We start from the raw sequence: 17,098 nt of genomic DNA on the forward strand, positions 1-17,098 counted from the left end.
GCATCCCTAGGTCTAAATATTGCTGTTATATTGCACAGCCTTCAATGTTATGTCATAATTATGTACAATTCTGGCAAATGAATTACGGTCTTTGTTAGGAAGAAATGGTCTTCACACAGTTCGCAACGAGCCAGGCGGCCCGAACTGCTGCATATACCCTGACTCTGCTTGCACAGAACGCAGGAGAAGTGACACAATTTCCCTAGTTAAAAGAAATTCAAGTTAGCAGGCAATATTAACTAAATATACAGGTTTTGAAATATATTATTGTATATTGATTTTAAGAAAGGCGTTGATGTTTATGGTTAGGTACATTGGTGCAACGACAGTGCTTTTTTCCGCGAATGCGCTTGTTAAATCATCACCCGTTTGGCGAAGTAGGCTGTGATTCAATGATAAATTAACAGGCACCGCATCGATTATATGCAACACAGAACAAGCTAGATAACTACACATGGTTGACGATATTACTAGTTTAACTAGTGATTATGTTTGATAGCTTTTTTTATAAGATAAGTTTAATGCTAGCTAGCACCTTACCTTGGCTCCTTGCTGCACTCGCATAACAGGTGGTCAGCCTGCCACGCAGTCTCCTCGTGGAGTGTGATGTAATCAGCCATAATCGGTGATGAAAAAATCCCAATTACCGATTGTTATGTAAACTTGAAATCGGCCATTCCGATTAATCTGTCGACCTCTATCATTGATTTTGTTGGAAATGGGAGAAATTGTGCTTTTACAATGGTATTGATATTACAGTTGATCTGGAAGTATTAGGTTTTTTTGGGCGCTAAAATAAGGTCAATTCTACGGACCAGCGCGATGTACAAAAGTGAGTTAGTTCATTTCAGTAAATTCAACAAATAATACAAAATGTAACATTTTCAGATATGACATCCAATCCTCTCCCATCTAACACATTTCAACCCAAAATATCTTACCTCTAAACCTACCTCTATGTACTATGTCAATCCAATCGATTTACCAATCATGGAAAACCAATATCTCACCTCTTAACCCCTCTCTCTTTCTCTGTGTCAGGGTATGTTGGAGGAGGGTCTACGCACAGCAGAGGGCTGCTACCGGACGGTGTGGGAGCGTCTGGGCATGGCCTTTCAGACCCCGGAGGCCTACTGTGAGAAGGGCATCTACCGCTCCCTGGCCTACATGAGGCCTCTCAGCATCTGGGCCATGCAGCTGGCCCTGGATACCTCACCACCACGAGACCAGTCCCCCCAGACCACCACCACACCTACTGACCAGGCCCCCCAGACCACCACCACGAAACCAACTGAGACTGAGGGAGAACCAGGACAGAAGGAGAGTCGGGACCAGGGTCACATTCAGTAGTCTAAACGTTATCGAAAGTAGCTGATTGCACCACAGAGACTGAGTTGCTGGGACAGGGACAGAGGGGATACCAGAGGAAGATCTCAAGGCGAGAGAGGACATGAGGAGTATACAATTGTCTCTTTCTCAAAACCCATTGGATCGGAAAGCCAGAGGTCCCTTCCCTCTGACCTTCTCCCAATGGGTTTTGAGAAGGAGGGGATGAGAGAGGACATGAGTATACAATTGAGATCTTCCCAATGAGAGGAGAGTCAGGACCAGGGCCATGTTCAGAAGCCTAAATGTTGTTGAAAGATGCATATAGAACTGCTATGAATTGACCGGAGAGTAATTATTCTATGTTGGAGAGGGGTGTTAGTTCTACGTAACATATTTATATCAGAAAATGCCACAACGTTGTGCCCTGCTGAACACGTCCCTGGACCAGACTGGTGTGGATGAGGAGAGACCGAAAAAAAGGGGTTGTCCCAGAACTGAGGCAGTCGAACTGAAGAACTACAACATTTGATTCTCTAAAGATTTCAAGTTCCAGAATCTAATGACTGAACCTTGCCCTCTGGCTGTCTGTCATCTCATTCTACATGGAGTTTACAACGCTACATCCTGTTCCGCTGGTTGTCTCTGTAGACACACACACACACACATCCTGAAGACACAACCATAAATATTCAAGCTTGCATATACAGAACAAAACAAGCTCATATGCAAAGTGTGACAATGACTCTGTATATCACTGTAGCAGCTATAATCAAATTAGTCTTAATTTGAATGAGAATATGTTTATTATTTCAGACTTCTACTGGCAGGTTTAACCAATGGTAGACTGAGTCCAGAAGTCTAATAAAGACTTGATAAAAATCGGTATTTGAAGATTATTCTTTATTTCTCTGTATGTTTGAATGCTGTATAAAGTGTTGAAAAAACAAAACATGTTGTCTGAATCTTTTTTTACTGAGTTTTGTAGTGATGGGGGAAAAATCCTTACAGTTCAAGGAGGGGTTACTGCCCACTACTAATGAGGACTGAGTGTGTGCTGGAATTAATCACACAACAGCTTCCTGTTCCACTGGTTGTCCATATAAGTACACACTAGGGACTGTCATGGTTATTTGAGTTTATTCAAGTTTTTTTCTAAATTACATTATCATTGAGACATTACATACAGGGATATACCATGACAATTTAACTTATTTAATAAAACAAACGTTTGAATTTAGTTATGATTTTTATTATTTACGTTTTTTGAACGTCGACTATCTGGATACCAGGAAAAAGTCATAATCCGAATCGTTAAATCATTAAAAATGCCCATCCCGAACACACACAATACCAACATTTTCCCATAAACAAGTCCAGCGCACTTTAAACACATCCAATGAGACAAATACATTCATGTGAATTTTCTCAAAGTTGGTGACATACAGTGATTTATCGTAATGTGGTTGCTGTAAACGATCTAGCAGTCTAACAAAAGAGTAGATAATAGATTATGAATGTATTGTTCCACAAAGCAAATTTATATATACTGTATATATATATATATATGATATAGTCCGTCAAGCCAGATTATTACATATTGATGATATGGTCCTTCGAGATGGATTCATATACGACCACCCTCAAAGAGCTTCACTGGACTTTAAGCAAACTGGAAACCACATATCCTGAGGCTGCATTTATTGCAGCTGGGGATTTTTACATAGAATTTAGGTAGCCTTGTTCTAAAATTTGCTATCAGCATATTGACTGTAGTACTCATGCTGGCAAAACTCTGGATCACCGCTACTCTAACTTCCGTGATGCATACAAGGCCCTCCCCCATCCTCCTTTTGACAAATCTGACCACCACTCCATTTTGCTCCTCCCTTCCTATAGGCAGAAACTTAAACAGGATGCACCCGTGTTAAGAACTATTCAACGCTGGTCTGACCAATCGGAATCCACACTTCAAGATTGTTTTGATCACGCGGACTAGGACATGATCCGGGTAGCCTCAGAGAATAATATCGACGTATATGCTGATTCGGTGAGTGAGATTATAAGGAAATGCAGAGGAGATGTTGTACCCACTGTGACTATTAAAACCAACCCTAACCAGAAACCGTGGATAGATGACGGCATTTGCGCAAACAAAGCGCGAACCACAGCATTTAACCATGGAAAGGTGACTGGGAATATGGCCGAATGCAAACAGTGTAGTTATTCCCTCCGCAAGGCAATCAAACAAGCAAAATGTCAGTATAGAGACAGAGTGGAGTCGCAATTCAACGGCTCAGACACGAGACGTATGTGGCAGGGTATACAGACAATCACGGACTACAGAAAGAAAGCCAGTCACGTGGCGGACACTGGTGTCTTGCTTCCGGTCAAACTAAACAGCTTCTTCACCCACTTTGAGGATAACAGAGTGCCACTGACGTGGCCCGCTACCAAGGACTGTGGGCTCTCCTTCTCCGTGGCCGACGTAAGACATTTAAGCGTGTTAACCCTCACAAGGCTGACGGCCCAGACGGCATACCTAGCCGCGTCCTCAGACCATGCGCAGACCAGCTGGCTGGAGTGTTTACGTACATATTCAATCTCTCCCTATCCCAGTCCGCGGTCCCACATGCTTCAAAGCCACCATTGTTCCTGTATCCAAAAAAGCAAAGGTAACTGAACTAAATGCCTATCGCCCTGTAGCACTCACTTCTGTCATCATGAAGTGCTTTGAGAGACAAGTCAAGGATCATATCACCTTACCAGTCACCCTGGACCCACTTCGATTTGCTTACCTCCCCAATAGATCCACAGATGATGCAATCGCCATCGCACTGCACACTGTCCTATCCCATCTGGACAAGAGGAATACCTATGTAAGAATGCTGTTCATTGACTGCAGCTCAGCATTCAACACCATAGTACCCTCCAAGCTCATCACTAAGCTCGAGGCCCAAAACAAAGGAGATGATCGTAGACTTCAGGAAACAGCAGAGGGAGCATCCCCCTATCCACATCGACGGTACCACAGTGGAGAAGGTGAAAGCTTTAAGTTCCTTGGCGTAACACATCACTGACAAACTGAAATGGTACACCCACATTGTGTGGTGAATAAGGCGCAACAGCGCTGAAGAAATTTGGCTTGTCACTAAAAACCCTCACAAACGTTTACAGATGCACAATTGAGAGCATCCTGTCGGGCTGTATCACCGCATGGTACGGCAACTGCACCAACCACAACCTCAGGGCTCTCCAGAGGGTAGTGAGGTCTGCACAGTGTGGTGAATAAGGCGCAACAGCGCTGAAGAAATTTGGCTTGTCACTAAAAACCCTCACAAACGTTTACAGATGCACAATTGAGAGCATCCTGTCGGGCTGTATCACCGCATGGTACGGCAACTGCACCAACCACAACCTCAGGGCTCTCCAGAGGGTAGTGAGGTCTGCACAACGCATCACCGGGGGCAAACTCCCTGCCCTCCAGGACACTAGAGAGACTGAAAAACAGATTCTATCTCAAGGCCATCACTGTTAAAACAGCCATCACTAGCACATTAGAGGCTGCTGCCTACAGGCATAGACTAGAAATCATATCCACTTTAATAAATGGAACACTAGTCACTTTAATAATGTTTAAATATCTTGCATTACTCATCTCATATGTATATACTGTATTCTATACTATTCTACTGTATCTTAGTCTATGTCGCTCTGACATTGCTCTTCCTATATTTATATATTCTTAATTCCATTCCTTTACTTAGATTGGTGTGTATAGGGTATATGTTGTGAAAGTGTTAGATATTACTTGTTAGATATTAATACACTGTAGGAACTAGAAGCACAAGCATTTCGGTACACCCGCAATAACATCTGCTAAACACGTGTATGTGACCAATACAATTTGATTTGATACATACTGACATGGTCCTTCGAGCCGGACTCATAGATTATACATGGTCCTTCGAGCAGGATGCTTATCTAGATACAATGATAAGGTCCTTTGAGACAGATTTATATTTTCCCAAACAGAATGGTCAAGATATACAGTAATAACACCACAGACCTTTACAAATCAGGTCAATGCCACCCATTTTACCAGCATCTTTACTTTTACTCAAGTATGAAAATTGGGTACTTTTTCCACCACTGGTATTTTCAAATCAAATCCAAGTTTATTTGTCACGTGCGCCGAATACAACAGTTGTAGACCTTACAGTGAACTGCTTACTTACAGGCTCTTAACCAATAGTGCAAAAAAGGTATTAGGTGAACAATAGGTAAGTAAAGAAATAAAACAACAGTAAAAAGACAGGCTATATACAGTAGCGAGGCTACATACAGACACCGGTTAGTCAGGCTGGTTGAAGTAGTATGTACATGTAGATATGGTTAAAGTGACTATGTTTATATGATGAACAGAGAGTAGCAGAAGCGTAAAAGAGGGGTTGGCGGGACACAATGCAAATAGTTTGGGTAGCCATTTGATTACCTGTTCAGGAGTCTTATGGCTTGCGGGTACAAACTGTGTAGAAGCCTTTTTGTCCTAGACTTGGCACTCCGGTACCGCTTGCCATGCGGTAGTAGAGAGAACAGTCTATGACTGGGGTGGCTGGACTCTTTGACAATTTTTAGGGCCTTCCTCTGACACCACCTGGTGTAGAGGTCCTGGATGGCAGGCAGCTGTGCCCCAGTGATGTACTGGGCCGTACGCACTACCCTCTGTAGCTATATATGCAATCAGGCCACCGCCTCCCATTTTACCAGTGGTTTCAATGCGACTGTTCTCATGTTGTATGTTCAAACACATAAATCAAATCTTTAGATTAACAGTCTAAGGCTCAAAGCAATTGAGCCACAGACATGGAGTTGGTAGAAAGCTGACCTTTGACCCCTGGCTGTCTGCGATCTCATTCTATATGGAGTTTAGATACATGGTGAAGCTATTCAGCAACTGATGATCACAGGCCACTGACACCCATTTTACTAGGATGTAAAATATCATACTCCTCCTCTTTTACATTCAACAACTCACCAATCACGTCTAAAAACAGAATACACGTCATCTAATTTACACTCCAGGAAAGTGTTCTTACATCACAGAGCTCAACAATTAGAAAACACTCGTCCCTGGGTGGGCTTGAACCACCAACCTTTAGATTAACAGTCTAACGCGCTAACCAATTGCGCCACAGAGACTAAACTGTTAAGAGTTGGACCCACGTGGAACAAGGACCACGTTCATTTAATGGAAATCACTCCGCCCGTTACGTGGTTGCAAAAATGCTATGATCTTATCCAGATAGAGACATATTCAGCTTTCAGTCATAATTGTGTGGCAAAACAGAGGGGTAACATCCAGATCTGAACAGACGTATATACTACGTGGTTTATCTCAAAGTAGACGTTTTCTAAATGTTGTTCATGTCCCTCCCAATCCGTCTCCCGTTGAGGTAAAATGACAATAAAACGTTCACCTCCCCGTCGGGGAATTGAACCCCGGTCTCCCGCGTGACAGGCGGGGATACTGACCACTATACTAACGAGGACTGAGTGTGTGCTGGAATTCTACCTATGCAGGTCACTTTCAGTTAAAGCAACAGCATCCCCTTCTTTGTCAATATAAGTCCACATTTAGAAACGCATACACACACAGCAGACGACCACGGTTGTTTGAATATTCAAATATCCAAACGGACATCAGTATTTCATTACTTGTGTGCCTGTTCATTATTGTTTACTTTTTTTGCCCCCAGTCCACCTGGCCATGCTGCTGCTCCAGTTTCAACTGTTCTGCCTGCGGCTACGGAACCCTGACCTGTTCACCGGACGTGCTTGTTGCACCCTCGACAACTACAATGATTGTTATTATTTGACCATGCTGGTCATTTATGAACATTTTAACATCTTGACCATGTTCTGTTATAATATCCACCCGGCACAGCCAGAAGAGGACTGGCCCCCCCTCATAGCCTGGTTCCTCTCTAGGGTTCTTCCTAGGTTTTTGGCCTTTCTAGGGAGTTTTTCCTAGGGAGTTTTTCCTAGCCACCGTGCTTCTTTCACATGCATTGCTTGCTGTTTGGGGTTTTAGGCTGGGTTTCTGTACAGCACTTTGAGATTTCAGCTGATATACGAAGGGCTATATAAATAAATTTGATTTGATTTGATTTAACTAATCATATTTTGGACTACTTTTACTTCACTACATTTCTAAAGAGAATAATGTACTTTTTACTCCATACATTTTCCCTGACACCCATAAGAAGTCGTTACATTTTGAATGCTTAGCAGGACAGGAAAATCGTGCAATTCACGCACTTATCAAGAGAACATCCCGGGTCATCCCTACTGCCTCTTATCTGGCGGACTCACTAAACACAAATGATTTGTTTGTAAATTGTGGCTGAGTGTTGAACCGTGCCCATGGCTATCTGTAAATTAAAAAAGAAGATAATCGTGTTGTCTGGTTTGCTTAATATAAGACATTTTAAATGATTTACACTTTTACTTTTGATACTCAAGTACATTTAAAACCAAAAACGTTTAGACTTTTACTCCAGTAGTATTTTACTGGGTTACTTCACTTTTACTTGAGTCATTTTCTTTTAAAGCATCTTTACTTTTACTCAAGTATGAAAATTGGGTACTTTTTCCACCACTGGTATCTATACTTTTACTCAAGTATGACAATTGGGTACTTTTTCCACCACTGTGAAAATATATTGATGATATATATGGTCCTTCGAGAAGGATGCTTATCTATATACAATAATATGGTCCTTTGAGCCAGATTTATATTTTCCAAACAAAACGGTGGAGATATACAGTAATAAAACCACAGGCCTTTGCTTTCAAATCAAATCCAAGTTTATTTGTCACGTGCGCCGAATACAACAGTTGTAGACCTTACAGTGAACTGCTTACTTACAGGCTCTTAACCAATAGTGCAAAAAAGGTATTAGGTGAACAATAGGTAAGTAAAGAAATAAAACAACAGTAAAAAGACAGGCTATATACAGTAGCGAGGCTACATACAGACACCGGTTAGTCAGGCTGGTTGAAGTAGTATGTACATGTAGATATGGTTAAAGTGACTATGTTTATATGATGAACAGAGAGTAGCAGAAGCGTAAAAGAGGGGTTGGCGGGACACAATGCAAATAGTTTGGGTAGCCATTTGATTACCTGTTCAGGAGTCTTATGGCTTGCGGGTACAAACTGTGTAGAAGCCTTTTTGTCCTAGACTTGGCACTCCGGTACCGCTTGCCATGCGGTAGTAGAGAGAACAGTCTATGACTGGGGTGGCTGGACTCTTTGACAATTTTTAGGGCCTTCCTCTGACACCACCTGGTGTAGAGGTCCTGGATGGCAGGCAGCTGTGCCCCAGTGATGTACTGGGCCGTACGCACTACCCTCTGTAGCTATATATGCAATCAGGCCACCGCCTCCCATTTTACCAGTGGTTTCATTGCGACTGTTCTCATGTTGTATGTTCAAACACATAAATCAAATCTTTAGATTAACAGTCTAAGGCTCAAAGCAATTGAGCCACAGACATGGAGTTGGTAGAAAGCTGACCTTTGACCCCTGGCTGTCTGCGATCTCATTCTATATGGAGTTTAGATACATGGTGAAGCTATTCAGCAACTGATGATCACAGGCCACTGACACCCATTTTACTAGGATGTAAAATATCATACTCCTCCTCTTTTACATTCAACAACTCACCAATCACGTCTAAAAACAGAATACACGTCATCTAATTTACACTCCAGGAAAGTGTTCTTACATCACAGAGCTCAACAATTAGAAAACACTCGTCCCTGGGTGGGCTTGAACCACCAACCTTTAGATTAACAGTCTAACGCGCTAACCAATTGCGCCACAGAGACTAAACTGTTAAGAGTTGGACCCACGTGGAACAAGGACCACGTTCATTTAATGGAAATCACTCCGCCCGTTACGTGGTTGCAAAAATGCTATGATCTTATCCAGATAGAGACATATTCAGCTTTCAGTCATAATTGTGTGGCAAAACAGAGGGGTAACATCCAGATCTGAACAGACGTATATACTACGTGGTTTATCTCAAAGTAGACGTTTTCTAAATGTTGTTCATGTCCCTCCCAATCCGTCTCCCGTTGAGGTAAAATGACAATAAAACGTTCACCTCCCCGTCGGGGAATTGAACCCCGGTCTCCCGCGTGACAGGCGGGGATACTGACCACTATACTAACGAGGACTGAGTTTGTGCTGGAATTCTACCTATGCAGGTCACTTTCAGTTAAAGCAACAGCATCCCCTTCTTTGTCAATATAAGTCCACATTTAGAAACGCATACACACACAGCAGACGACCACGGTTGTTTGAATATTCAAATATCCAAACGGACATCAGTATTTCATTACTTGTGTGCCTGTTCATTATTGTTTACTTTTTTTGTCCCCAGTCCACCTGGCCATGCTGCTGCTCCAGTTTCAACTGTTCTGCCTGCGGCTACGGAACCCTGACCTGTTCACCGGACGTGCTTGTTGCACCCTCGACAACTACAATGATTGTTATTATTTGACCATGCTGGTCATTTATGAACATTTTAACATCTTGACCATGTTCTGTTATAATATCCACCCGGCACAGCCAGAAGAGGACTGGCCCCCCCTCATAGCCTGGTTCCTCTCTAGGGTTCTTCCTAGGTTTTTGGCCTTTCTAGGGAGTTTTTCCTAGGGAGTTTTTCCTAGCCACCGTGCTTCTTTCACATGCATTGCTTGCTGTTTGGGGTTTTAGGCTGGGTTTCTGTACAGCACTTTGAGATTTCAGCTGATATACGAAGGGCTATATAAATAAATTTGATTTGATTTGATTTAACTAATCATATTTTGGACTACTTTTACTTCACTACATTTCTAAAGAGAATAATGTACTTTTTACTCCATACATTTTCCCTGACACCCATAAGAAGTCGTTACATTTTGAATGCTTAGCAGGACAGGAAAATCGTGCAATTCACGCACTTATCAAGAGAACATCCCGGGTCATCCCTACTGCCTCTTATCTGGCAGACTCACTAAACACAAATGATTTGTTTGTAAATTGTGGCTGAGTGTTGAACCGTGCCCATGGCTATCTGTAAATTAAAAAATAAGATAATCGTGTTGTCTGGTTTGCTTAATATAAGACATTTTAAATGATTTACACTTTTACTTTTGATACTCAAGTACATTTAAAACCAAAAACGTTTAGACTTTTACTCCAGTAGTATTTTACTGGGTTACTTCACTTTTACTTGAGTCATTTTCTTTTAAAGCATCTTTACTTTTACTCAAGTATGAAAATTGGGTACTTTTTCCACCACTGGTATCTATACTTTTACTCAAGTATGACAATTGGGTACTTTTTCCACCACTGTGAAAATATATTGATGATATATATGGTCCTTCGAGAAGGATGCTTATCTATATACAATAATATGGTCCTTTGAGCCAGATTTATATTTTCCAAACAAAACGGTGGAGATATACAGTAATAAAACCACAGGCCTTTGTTTTCAAATCAAATCCAAGTTTATTTGTCACGTGCGCCGAATACAACAGTTGTAGACCTTACAGTGAACTGCTTACTTACAGGCTCTTAACCAATAGTGCAAAAAAGGTATTAGGTGAACAATAGGTAAGTAAAGAAATAAAACAACAGTAAAAAGACAGGCTATATACAGTAGCGAGGCTACATACAGACACCGGTTAGTCAGGCTGGTTGAAGTAGTATGTACATGTAGATATGGTTAAAGTGACTATGTTTATATGATGAACAGAGAGTAGCAGAAGCGTAAAAGAGGGGTTGGCGGGACACAATGCAAATAGTTTGGGTAGCCATTTGATTACCTGTTCAGGAGTCTTATGGCTTGCGGGTACAAACTGTGTAGAAGCCTTTTTGTCCTAGACTTGGCACTCCGGTACCGCTTGCCATGCGGTAGTAGAGAGAACAGTCTATGACTGGGGTGGCTGGACTCTTTGACAATTTTTAGGGCCTTCCTCTGACACCACCTGGTGTAGAGGTCCTGGATGGCAGGCAGCTGTGCCCCAGTGATGTACTGGGCCGTACGCACTACCCTCTGTAGCTATATATGCAATCAGGCCACCGCCTCCCATTTTACCAGTGGTTTCAATGCGACTGTTCTCATGTTGTATGTTCAAACACGTAAATCAAATCTTTAGATTAACAGTCTAAGGCTCAAAGCAATTGAGCCACAGACATGGAGTTGGTAGAAAGCTGACCTTTGACCCCTGGCTGTCTGCGATCTCATTCTATATGGAGTTTAGATACATGGTGAAGCTATTCAGCAACTGATGATCACAGGCCACTGACACCCATTTTACTAGGATGTAAAATATCATACTCCTCCTCTTTTACATTCAACAACTCACCAATCACGTCTAAAAACAGAATACACGTCATCAAATTTACACTCCAGGAAAGTGTTCTTACATCACAGAGCTCAACAATTAGAAAACACTCGTCCCTGGGTGGGCTTGAACCACCAACCTTTAGATTAACAGTCTAACGCGCTAACCAATTGCGCCACAGAGACTAAAGTGTTAAGAGTTGGACCCACGTGGAACAAGGACCACGTTCATTTAATGGAAATCACTCCGCCCGTTACGTGGTTGCAAAAATGCTATGATCTTATCCAGATAGAGACATATTCAGCTTTCAGTCATAATTGTGTGGCAAAACAGAGGGGTAACATCCAGATCTGAACAGACGTATATACTACGTGGTTTATCTCAAAGTAGACGTTTTCTAAATGTTGTTCATGTCCCTCCCAATCCGTCTCCCGTTGAGGTAAAATGACAATAAAACGTTCACCTCCCCGTCGGGGAATTGAACCCCGGTCTCCCGCGTGACAGGCGGGGATACTGACCACTATACTAACGAGGACTGAGTGTGTGCTGGAATTCTACCTATGCAGGTCACTTTCAGTTAAAGCAACAGCATCCCCTTCTTTGTCAATATAAGTCCACATTTAGAAACGCATACACACACAGCAGACGACCACGGTTGTTTGAATATTCAAATATCCAAACGGACATCAGTATTTCATTACTTGTGTGCCTGTTCATTATTGTTTACTTTTTTTGTCCCCAGTCCACCTGGCCATGCTGCTGCTCCAGTTTCAACTGTTCTGCCTGCGGCTACGGAACCCTGACCTGTTCACCGGACGTGCTTGTTGCACCCTCGACAACTACAATGATTGTTATTATTTGACCATGCTGGTCATTTATGAACATTTTAACATCTTGACCATGTTCTGTTATAATATCCACCCGGCACAGCCAGAAGAGGACTGGCCCCCCCTCATAGCCTGGTTCCTCTCTAGGGTTCTTCCTAGGTTTTTGGCCTTTCTAGGGAGTTTTTCCTAGGGAGTTTTTCCTAGCCACCGTGCTTCTTTCACATGCATTGCTTGCTGTTTGGGGTTTTAGGCTGGGTTTCTGTACAGCACTTTGAGATTTCAGCTGATATACGAAGGGCTATATAAATAAATTTGATTTGATTTGATTTAACTAATCATATTTTGGACTACTTTTACTTCACTACATTTCTAAAGAGAATAATGTACTTTTTACTCCATACATTTTCCCTGACACCCATAAGAAGTCGTTACATTTTGAATGCTTAGCAGGACAGGAAAATCGTGCAATTCACGCACTTATCAAGAGAACATCCCGGGTCATCCCTACTGCCTCTTATCTGGCAGACTCACTAAACACAAATGATTTGTTTGTAAATTGTGGCTGAGTGTTGAACCGTGCCCATGGCTATCTGTAAATTAAAAAATAAGATAATCGTGTTGTCTGGTTTGCTTAATATAAGACATTTTAAATGATTTACACTTTTACTTTTGATACTCAAGTACATTTAAAACCAAAAACGTTTAGACTTTTACTCCAGTAGTATTTTACTGGGTTACTTCACTTTTACTTGAGTCATTTTCTTTTAAAGCATCTTTACTTTTACTCAAGTATGAAAATTGGGTACTTTTTCCACCACTGGTATCTATACTTTTACTCAAGTATGACAATTGGGTACTTTTTCCACCACTGTGAAAATATATTGATGATATATATGGTCCTTCGAGAAGGATGCTTATCTATATACAATAATATGGTCCTTTGAGCCAGATTTATATTTTCCAAACAAAACGGTGGAGATATACAGTAATAAAACCACAGGCCTTTGTTTTCAAATCAAATCCAAGTTTATTTGTCACGTGCGCCGAATACAACAGTTGTAGACCTTACAGTGAACTGCTTACTTACAGGCTCTTAACCAATAGTGCAAAAAAGGTATTAGGTGAACAATAGGTAAGTAAAGAAATAAAACAACAGTAAAAAGACAGGCTATATACAGTAGCGAGGCTACATACAGACACCGGTTAGTCAGGCTGGTTGAAGTAGTATGTACATGTAGATATGGTTAAAGTGACTATGTTTATATGATGAACAGAGAGTAGCAGAAGCGTAAAAGAGGGGTTGGCGGGACACAATGCAAATAGTTTGGGTAGCCATTTGATTACCTGTTCAGGAGTCTTATGGCTTGCGGGTACAAACTGTGTAGAAGCCTTTTTGTCCTAGACTTGGCACTCCGGTACCGCTTGCCATGCGGTAGTAGAGAGAACAGTCTATGACTGGGGTGGCTGGACTCTTTGACAATTTTTAGGGCCTTCCTCTGACACCACCTGGTGTAGAGGTCCTGGATGGCAGGCAGCTGTGCCCCAGTGATGTACTGGGCCGTACGCACTACCCTCTGTAGCTATATATGCAATCAGGCCACCGCCTCCCATTTTACCAGTGGTTTCATTGCGACTGTTCTCATGTTGTATGTTCAAACACATAAATCAAATCTTTAGATTAACAGTCTAAGGCTCAAAGCAATTGAGCCACAGACATGGAGTTGGTAGAAAGCTGACCTTTGACCCCTGGCTGTCTGCGATCTCATTCTATATGGAGTTTAGATACATGGTGAAGCTATTCAGCAACTGATGATCACAGGCCACTGACACCCATTTTACTAGGATGTAAAATATCATACTCCTCCTCTTTTACATTCAACAACTCACCAATCACGTCTAAAAACAGAATACACGTCATCAAATTTACACTCCAGGAAAGTGTTCTTACATCACAGAGCTCAACAATTAGAAAACACTCGTCCCTGGGTGGGCTTGAACCACCAACCTTTAGATTAACAGTCTAACGCGCTAACCAATTGCGCCACAGAGACTAAACTGTTAAGAGTTGGACCCACGTGGAACAAGGACCACGTTCATTTAATGGAAATCACTCCGCCCGTTACGTGGTTGCAAAAATGCTATGATCTTATCCAGATAGAGACATATTCAGCTTTCAGTCATAATTGTGTGGCAAAACAGAGGGGTAACATCCAGATCTGAACAGACGTATATACTACGTGGTTTATCTCAAAGTAGACGTTTTCTAAATGTTGTTCATGTCCCTCCCAATCCGTCTCCCGTTGAGGTAAAATGACAATAAAACGTTCACCTCCCCGTCGGGGAATTGAACCCCGGTCTCCCGCGTGACAGGCGGGGATACTGACCACTATACTAACGAGGACTGAGTGTGTGCTGGAATTCTACCTATGCAGGTCACTTTCAGTTAAAGCAACAGCATCCCCTTCTTTGTTAATATAAGTCCACATTTAGAAACGCATACACACACAGCAGACGACCACGGTTGTTTGAATATTCAAATATCCAAACGGACATCAGTATTTCATTACTTGTGTGCCTGTTCATTATTGTTTACTTTTTTTGTCCCCAGTCCACCTGGCCATGCTGCTGCTCCAGTTTCAACTGTTCTGCCTGCGGCTACGGAACCCTGACCTGTTCACCGGACGTGCTTGTTGCACCCTCGACAACTACAATGATTGTTATTATTTGACCATGCTGGTCATTTATGAACATTTTAACATCTTGACCATGTTCTGTTATAATATCCACCCGGCACAGCCAGAAGAGGACTGGCCCCCCCTCATAGCCTGGTTCCTCTCTAGGGTTCTTCCTAGGTTTTTGGCCTTTCTAGGGAGTTTTTCCTAGGGAGTTTTTCCTAGCCACCGTGCTTCTTTCACATGCATTGCTTGCTGTTTGGGGTTTTAGGCTGGGTTTCTGTACAGCACTTTGAGATTTCAGCTGATATACGAAGGGCTATATAAATAAATTTGATTTGATTTGATTTAACTAATCATATTTTGGACTACTTTTACTTCACTACATTTCTAAAGAGAATAATGTACTTTTTACTCCATACATTTTCCCTGACACCCATAAGAAGTCGTTACATTTTGAATGCTTAGCAGGACAGGAAAATCGTGCAATTCACGCACTTATCAAGAGAACATCCCGGGTCATCCCTACTGCCTCTTATCTGGCAGACTCACTAAACACAAATGATTTGTTTGTAAATTGTGGCTGAGTGTTGAACCGTGCCCATGGCTATCTGTAAATTAAAAAATAAGATAATCGTGTTGTCTGGTTTGCTTAATATAAGACATTTTAAATGATTTACACTTTTACTTTTGATACTCAAGTACATTTAAAACCAAAAACGTTTAGACTTTTACTCCAGTAGTATTTTACTGGGTTACTTCACTTTTACTTGAGTCATTTTCTTTTAAAGCATCTTTACTTTTACTCAAGTATGAAAATTGGGTACTTTTTCCACCACTGGTATCTATACTTTTACTCAAGTATGACAATTGGGTACTTTTTCCACCACTGTGAAAATATATTGATGATATATATGGTCCTTCGAGAAGGATGCTTATCTATATACAATAATATGGTCCTTTGAGCCAGATTTATATTTTCCAAACAAAACGGTGGAGATATACAGTAATAAAACCACAGGCCTTTGTTTTCAAATCAAATCCAAGTTTATTTGTCACGTGCGCCGAATACAACAGTTGTAGACCTTACAGTGAACTGCTTACTTACAGGCTCTTAACCAATAGTGCAAAAAAGGTATTAGGTGAACAATAGGTAAGTAAAGAAATAAAACAACAGTAAAAAGACAGGCTATATACAGTAGCGAGGCTACATACAGACACCGGTTAGTCAGGCTGGTTGAAGTAGTATGTACATGTAGATATGGTTAAAGTGACTATGTTTATATGATGAACAGAGAGTAGCAGAAGCGTAAAAGAGGGGTTGGCGGGACACAATGCAAATAGTTTGGGTAGCCATTTGATTACCTGTTCAGGAGTCTTATGGCTTGCGGGTACAAACTGTGTAGAAGCCTTTTTGTCCTAGACTTGGCACTCCGGTACCGCTTGCCATGCGGTAGTAGAGAGAACAGTCTATGACTGGGGTGGCTGGACTCTTTGACAATTTTTAGGGCCTTCCTCTGACACCACCTGGTGTAGAGGTCCTGGATGGCAGGCAGCTGTGCCCCAGTGATGTACTGGGCCGTACGCACTACCCTCTGTAGCTATATATGCAATCAGGCCACCGCCTCCCATTTTACCAGTGGTTTCAATGCGACTGTTCTCATGTTGTATGTTCAAACACATAAATCAAATCTTTAGATTAACAGTCTAAGGCTCAAAGCAATTGAGCCACAGACATGGAGTTGGTAGAAAGCTGACCTTTGACCCCTGGCTGTCTGCGATCTCATTCTATATGGAGTTTAGATACATGGTGAAGCTATTCAGCAACTGATGATCACAGGCCACTGACACCCATTTTACTAGGATGTAA

General features: G+C 41.8%; 1 protein-coding gene and 8 non-coding genes across 17 annotated transcripts in view; 1 reads left to right on the forward strand and 8 right to left on the reverse strand.

Annotated features, from left to right (window-relative positions):
* gba2 (glucosidase, beta (bile acid) 2) overlaps nt 1-2,280 on the forward strand; it is a 49,137-nt gene extending 46,857 nt beyond the window's left edge. For all 9 annotated transcript variants that reach the window (XM_029754114.1, XM_029754115.1, XM_029754116.1 and 6 more), the window contains exon 18: nt 1,042-2,280. In XM_029754114.1, coding sequence (XP_029609974.1) covers nt 1,042-1,350 — 309 coding nt within the window. In that variant the 3' untranslated portion in view covers nt 1,351-2,280. The remainder of the gene's footprint in view (nt 1-1,041) is intronic.
* A 4,174-nt stretch (nt 2,281-6,454) lies between these two features.
* On the reverse strand, nt 6,455-6,528 carry trnan-guu (transfer RNA asparagine (anticodon GUU)). The gene has a single exon. It is a non-coding gene; the product is annotated as a tRNA-Asn (tRNA).
* Nucleotides 6,529-6,806: 278 nt separating this feature from the next.
* On the reverse strand, nt 6,807-6,878 carry trnad-guc (transfer RNA aspartic acid (anticodon GUC)). The gene has a single exon. It is a non-coding gene; the product is annotated as a tRNA-Asp (tRNA).
* A 2,269-nt stretch (nt 6,879-9,147) lies between these two features.
* Nucleotides 9,148-9,221, reverse strand: trnan-guu (transfer RNA asparagine (anticodon GUU)). Its single transcript has one exon. It is a non-coding gene; the product is annotated as a tRNA-Asn (tRNA).
* Nucleotides 9,222-9,499: 278 nt separating this feature from the next.
* trnad-guc (transfer RNA aspartic acid (anticodon GUC)) lies at nt 9,500-9,571 on the reverse strand. The gene has a single exon. It is a non-coding gene; the product is annotated as a tRNA-Asp (tRNA).
* A 2,269-nt stretch (nt 9,572-11,840) lies between these two features.
* trnan-guu (transfer RNA asparagine (anticodon GUU)) lies at nt 11,841-11,914 on the reverse strand. The gene has a single exon. It is a non-coding gene; the product is annotated as a tRNA-Asn (tRNA).
* A 278-nt stretch (nt 11,915-12,192) lies between these two features.
* On the reverse strand, nt 12,193-12,264 carry trnad-guc (transfer RNA aspartic acid (anticodon GUC)). Its single transcript has one exon. It is a non-coding gene; the product is annotated as a tRNA-Asp (tRNA).
* Nucleotides 12,265-14,533: 2,269 nt separating this feature from the next.
* trnan-guu (transfer RNA asparagine (anticodon GUU)) lies at nt 14,534-14,607 on the reverse strand. Its single transcript has one exon. It is a non-coding gene; the product is annotated as a tRNA-Asn (tRNA).
* Nucleotides 14,608-14,885: 278 nt separating this feature from the next.
* On the reverse strand, nt 14,886-14,957 carry trnad-guc (transfer RNA aspartic acid (anticodon GUC)). Its single transcript has one exon. It is a non-coding gene; the product is annotated as a tRNA-Asp (tRNA).
* Between the last annotated feature and the right edge of the window lie 2,141 nt (nt 14,958-17,098).

This window comes from Salmo trutta, chromosome 5, assembly GCF_901001165.1.
Source record: "Salmo trutta chromosome 5, fSalTru1.1, whole genome shotgun sequence".
NCBI lineage: Eukaryota > Metazoa > Chordata > Actinopteri > Salmoniformes > Salmonidae > Salmo > Salmo trutta.